Source organism: Galeopterus variegatus, unplaced genomic scaffold, assembly GCF_000696425.1.
Source record: "Galeopterus variegatus unplaced genomic scaffold, G_variegatus-3.0.2 Scaffold2133, whole genome shotgun sequence".
NCBI lineage: Eukaryota > Metazoa > Chordata > Mammalia > Dermoptera > Cynocephalidae > Galeopterus > Galeopterus variegatus.
Genome location: NW_007728244.1, coordinates 257,228 through 263,641, shown reverse-complemented (window position 1 = coordinate 263,641; position 6,414 = coordinate 257,228). Strand labels below are relative to the sequence as shown.

The following is a 6,414-nucleotide window of genomic DNA, read 5'->3' as shown; positions in this document are numbered from 1 at the left end:
CAGCCCCGGTGATACGCAGGCCTCTGTTGACCCCACCTAAAAAACGCCGCCCAACCCCATTGGCCCGCCTCTCAGGGGTCGTCCTCACTCTCACCACTAGGGCCCTCCCCCTTCAGTCCCCACGGCCCCGACTCGGCGGAGCCCACCACGCCCACACCCGCCGTTCAAGGATCAGCCGGATTCAGGGTACCAGGAGCAGGGAACGACCCCGCCTCGAGGCCACGCCCCTTCCTGGCCACGCCCTCTGACCCGCCTCGGGGCGGGGTCGCGCATGCGCCGCTCGCCCCGCGCCGCTTCCCGCTTCCGGCCGGGTGCTGTGGGTGCCTGTGGATCCGGGGAGGCCGGGCGGAGGCGGTGGCGGCGGCGAGAGTGGCCGAGGAGCGAGCGGAGAGCGGCCTGCGGGGCGACCGGGCCGAGGTGAGGGCGGCGGGGCGGTCCCGAGGAGAACGGGGCCCGGGAGGGAGGCCTTAGTCCCTCCGGGGGTGGCCGGGGACGCGGGACCCCCGGGGCTGCCTCGGGCCTCCCCCCCGCTGGACCCCGGTGGACTCCTCCAGGCAGGCGGACGGGGTGCTCCGGCTCAGGCTGCCCCTTCAATGCATGGGGGCTCTAGGTGGCGAATGCAGGGTGCAAGCGTGCAGACGATGCCTGCCGGCCCTGTCCGAGCCCCAGGCAACCTCCCCTCCTCCAGGAGAGGAAGGTCACCAGAGCTCCTTGGGCAGGACCTCCCCACCACGGGAACCAGCACCGTAATCCTGCAGGCCTCCCAGGAGAACCCTCATACCCCGGAGCAGACGTCCTCCCTGCCAGGGAGCGTTTGGGTACAAATCAGTGCAAAGTGGGTGTGCTCTGGGTCTTCCTTGCTTCTCTTGCCAGATTCTTTCTTGTCTAAAAAGTCGGCCGTTGCAGTATAACTTTGACTGAGGGCCGGAATGAGAAGCATTTCCTTGGTCCTTGCGCGTTTTCTCGTAGCTGTCTTCCCCTTACCTTTTACCTGTTGCTCTGTTGAGATCCAAACCGTAGAAGAGATGGCTGGCCGAGAGGGTAAAAAGTTTCTTGAAGTTTTACCACGGAAGCCAAGTGAAGAACACAACTTTCCCCCCTTTTCCGTGTTCTCGGGGAGATGGGACTGCAGCAAGTAGCTTTGAAGGGCCCCCTTCTCGTTGACCAGAAGGAGCTCTCCACAGTGTGGACGGTCCCAGGGCCAAGCGCGATTTGGAGATGATTTTTGTAGGTGTCTGGGTGAATGATTAATCCCAGGGCTGTACAGAGAAATGTCCGAGCACAAGCTTGAGTGTTTGGATTCTGGTCCCAATTCCACACGTGTTAGCCATGAGAAGCTTCAATCACCCCATCTTTAAAACGGGAATAAGGACTGATCTGGGATTCGATGAGATAATATGCATGAGGTGCATAGCAGAGTGCCCCACATATGGTGAAGGCTTAGTAAATGTTATATGTCCTGTGCAGATATATATCCTGTGCGTGCTCCCAGGCGTGTATTTTTAGGCTGACATTACAAGTAATAAAGAGTCTGGAAAATCTGAGCATCTCGGTTGTTGTTTGGACTGGGCCAGGGTTCATGCTTATCAATAGTTTGCTATTTCTGTGGGTTAACAATCCCTTCTGAGAAAAAAAAAAAAAAATTGAAGACTTTTGTTCTAGAGAAAATAAGAGCAAACAGCCGGAAGGCATAGTAAATTTCATTCTTGTAAACAGAACCTGTTTCTGTTTTGTATAGCTTATGTCATTGTTTTTTGAAATTAGTATGTGACTTTACATTTTTAAAATTTATATATATTTTTTTAATTAAAAAAATTAAATTGACAGATAATATTGTATGTCTTTATTGTGTACAACATAATGTATTTTGAAAATGCAAGGGGAGTGGATGTTAAATGTTCTGTCCACAAAAATGATAACTATGTGCAGTAATGCGTTTATTAGCTACATTTAACCATTCTCCAATGTATCTGTGCGTCAAAGCTTATTTCATATGTTAGAGAAATGGAAAAGAGATTTCTTGATTTCTTTCCTCTGTCTTTTTTCCTTTTTTAAAAAAAATTTGTATTTATTGTGGTGGCTGGCTGGTATGGGGATCCAAACCCTTGTCTTTTTTTAAGTTGACTTGAGAATGCCCCAGAAAGTTGAGGGGGCACACCCATTGTTGCAGGCAGAGCTGTGGTATAATTTTCATTCTTGTCACAATGTAGCAATTACAGCTAGCAGCAATTACATCTACAAGGCCGTAGCCCTTCCTTGTCACCAGCCCCTCTGGGGACCAGGGCCATTGTGGTGACCAGCTCTGTCTCCCTGGATGTTTACCTACCACATGTTTAACATAGTTCTGATCCTGTGTCAAGGTCCTCTTCATTCTCACTCGTCCTGGGGCATGTTTCCATTTCTTCAAACTTCATCTATGACTTTTAAAACATTTTTCCTTTCCAGCTCTTTTAAATAATTTAAAGCCCAGAGACTTTTATTAAGCCCAACAAATGTTGTTTCTTTGTTATTTGTTAAGTAAACTTCACTTTCCCTCTGAAAGTGGTCAAGAGCTGCTGTGTTTTAAAAACTCTCTCTCCAGGTGCAGAACAATTCCAGTGGTGACTCTGGAGCTGCCTGCAGGAATTTTGTTTTGGAGGAGGAATGTAGCTAACTGGGGGCAGGAGAAAAGTGGTTAAAATAATGTCCTCCCTGAGGTTTCAGTGAATCAATCCCTGCTGCTGTGCTTATGTTTTGTTCAAATTAAGTTGGGTGTTAACTATATTCAGCTTGCCTGTTTCTCTGCTTTTGTTCATAGATAGATTCATAGTTTCAACTGAGTATAGGATTGTAGTTGGTTATGTTCAAAGTAGCAAATACACTGATGATCTTAAAAAATATATTATAAAGGTCTAAGGAAGGGTATACATTTAACATATTGTGGATGGTTACATTGTAAACTCATGTCACTTTTTTTTTTTTTTAAACATAATAGGTTTGTTGAGATATATGTAATCCATGTACCATAACTTCACCCTTTTAAAGTGCACCATGCAGTGGTTTTTAGTATATTCACAGAGTTATGCAGCTGTCACCAGTATCTAATTCCAGGACATTTTATCAGCTCGTTATTCTTTTTTTTTTTTTTTTTTAAAGATGACCGGTAAGGGGATCTTAACCCTTGAGTTGGTGTTGTCAGCACCACGCTCTCCCAAGTGAGCTAACTGGCCATCCCTATATAGGGATCCGAACCCGTGGCCTTGGTGTTATCAGCACCACTCTCCCAAGTGAGCCATGGGCCGGCCCTATCAACTTGTTATTCTTATGTGTGGGTTTCAGGAGAGAAAGTCTAAAGAGGGAATCGGGTCTGAGCAAATGGCCCCTCCATTGTGGTGTGGGGTGTAGAGAGGGAAGGATCGTGTCAGATTATTTGGCAGAAATGTGACGTAATCCTACATACAAGGACATCCCAGTTATGTGCTGTTTATGGATAACTCTAACTTGCTGAAGTTCATTCAAAGAGTGAAATTGAATTTAGAGAGAACAATAAATCATGAAGTTATCACAGTATGGATTAGTGTTCTCATTAGTATCTTTCCAAGGGTGAAATGGATCATGACTGACCACATATGATGTAGCACAAAGAATTTGGGCATCCTTGGTCGTAGAAGCAATGAGGGAGTCAGCTCTGTGGTGCTCACGGTGCCAGGGTCTGGTGATTAATGGTGGGTCCTCGTGACCCTTTGTGATGTCTACTTGGGGGCTCCCAGCTGAAGGGTTTTAAGAGACACGAGAAGAGGGAAAGATCAAGACCCTCATACACTGCTGATGGGAAGGTAGAATGATGTAGCCACTTTGGAAAATAGTCTGGCAGTTCCTCAAAAGCTTAAACGTAGAATTAACATGACCCAGCTATTCCGCTCTCAGGTATATATGCCTAAGTGCAATGAAAACATAGGGCTAAACTTGTACATGAATGTTCACAGCAGCATTATTCACAATAGCCAAAAAGTAGCGACAACCCAAATGTCCATCATCTGGTGAACAGATAGACAAAATGTGGTCCATCCATGCAGTGGAATGTTATTCAGCCATAGAAAGGGAGGAAGATCTGATACAGGAGTGAACCCTGAACACATCACACTCAGTGAAAGAAGCCAGTCCCAAAAGGCCACATAGTGTGGGATTCCATTCTGAGAAACATTCAGAGCAGGCAGATCCATAGAGACAGAATGTAGATTAACAGTTGTCAAGGGCTGGGGAAGGGAGGAATGGGGATTGACAGCCAAGGGGCATGGGGTTTCTTTTTGGGTGATGAAAACATTCTGCAATTGAAGTGATGGATGCTCAGCTCTGCAAATATACTGAGAGAGGTGGGGAGAGAACGAGAATCACAGTTGAAATGGCTATGGGCATGGAAGAGAATTTTAAAGAAGAATTTGAGACTGGGTAGCCCATAAACAAATCCTAAAGAAAAGAGGGAACAACTCGCCAACGTAAGTGGCGTGGGGCAGGGTTATTGACATTAATCGATTTTCATTCCCCTCTGTGTCAGGCATTGAGCCCAAGGACTGGGGATAAAGTTGATTATACACTTGGGTCCCTGCTGTGTAAAAGTTACAAAGTGTGTCCATGCTGTCCAGTTGAGTGGGGGTTGAAGCAGAGATGTGGGATGAGAGCTTCACTGCTGGAATAGCCCAGGCATGGACTGGAAAGCCCTCTCTTGAGCAATGATGGTTAGGGTGCTGGGGGATGGGAAACAGCAAGTACGAAGGCTCAGAGACAGGAAACAACGTACTGTTAATCTAGTAATGCCAAAATGGGTGTTTTTAGGCTGGAGCGTTACTGTAGAGGACTACGTGGCTACTTCCATCTGTAGGTAGAGGATGGCTTGGGAAGGGTGGGGCTGGGGACAAGGAGGCCCGAGGGGACATGGCCTGGGCAGTATGGTGAGGACTATTCAGATCTATTTAGAGATAGATGTGGTGGGGCTTAGCTGGCAGAGTGAGGATTCTCCTCCAGTGACTGCGGGAGGTGTGGGATAGGCGACCAGGTAGATGATGGGACCAGAGGTCGTCAGCTAGTAGAGCCCTTCCTGACGTGGCACAGGTGCATTGTGGCTTGTAGAAGCTGCCTTCTGTTGGCATGCCCAGGTTGGACCTGTCTCTAAAGTTGATCTTGCATTGGAGAGATGAAAAGCTTTGTTCCTGTGCCCAGATCACGAGTCTCTTCCCCCTACCTGCAGCCCCTCCCAAGGTCTTTCAAGGTTCAAGAACAAAGAAAGGTAGCCCTTTGGAGACCATCAGGGACCCTGAAGCTGTAGAGCTTCGAAATGGGGTGTTGGGGGGTTGTGCGGAAGGAGAGCAAACAAAGTTTAGATCGTGGTCACTGCCTGCTAGAGGGTAATGGGAGAGGGAGGAAGGAGCAAGGTGGAGAACCTGGCAGCTGAGTGATGCAAAATCCATTCGAAATGAAAATGAAGTAAATCCGACAGCAGAGCAGTGATCTGGCTAATGCGTTTATGTCACTAGAAGCAGGAGCCTCCAGTGGTTTCCATGTCCCCATGGGTCTTCCAGCTGCCCTGTCCCCTCCTAGAGGCACTGACCATCTTGTCCCACCCCCAGCACTTTGTGCATGGAGAGTGGAGTGTCCCTTCAGAGACTGAAGGGACATATGTGTCTCTTCTCTGTTCTGTAATTTATAGACAGCTTCTCTCAAACCCGTGGATCTTGAGAAAACATCACCGTTGGTATGATAGGCAGAATAGCCACCACCCCCCAAAGATATCCACAGGCTAACTCTTGAGAACCAAAAATACATTACCTCACACGGCAAAAGGGACTTTGCAGTTGTGATTAAGTTAAGGGTTTTGAGATGGGGGTTTCCTGGGTTATCCTGGGGGCCCACTGGCATCACAGGGGTCCTTATAAGAGGGTGGCAGGAGGGTCAGAGTCAGAGAGAGACTGGAAGATGCTGTGCTGCTGGCTTTGCAAACAGAGAAAGGGGCCATGAACCGAGGGCTGTGTGCACCTCTAAAAGCTAGAAAGGGAAGATTTGGATCCTCTCCTGGGGCCTTCAGGAGGGACCAGCCCTGCCAACCCATTTTAGACTTCAGGCCACCAGCACTGTTCAATAATAGATTTGTGTTGTTTTCAGCCACTGTTTGTGGCCATTTGTTACAGCAGCTGTAGGAAACTCATACGCTCCCACACTTGAAAGGTCAAACTTCCAGCCTGACTTGGGAGTCCCTGCACCTGCCACACCTCATCTCCCTTTCCAGCCTTTCCTTCTACTGTGGGGGCTCCTAACACTCCAGGCTATACTGCCCCATATCTCCAGAAGGCCATTGTCCTTCCCCGTTCTCTGACCTGGTCCCTGGCCCCTTCTCCTCCCGTGTGGGCTGGACCCCACAAACACGAAGGTGGTAGCCTAAAG

General features: G+C 48.4%; 1 protein-coding gene across 1 annotated transcript in view; it reads left to right on the top strand.

The window, feature by feature from the left end:
- LOC103596869 overlaps positions 1 to 471 on the top strand; it is a 32,797-nt gene extending 32,326 nt beyond the window's left edge. Inside the window, exon 15 of the mRNA XM_008580615.1 lies at positions 101 to 471. Coding sequence (XP_008578837.1) covers positions 101 to 471 — 371 coding nt within the window. The remainder of the gene's footprint in view (positions 1 to 100) is intronic.
- Positions 472 to 6,414: the final 5,943 nt, after the last annotated feature.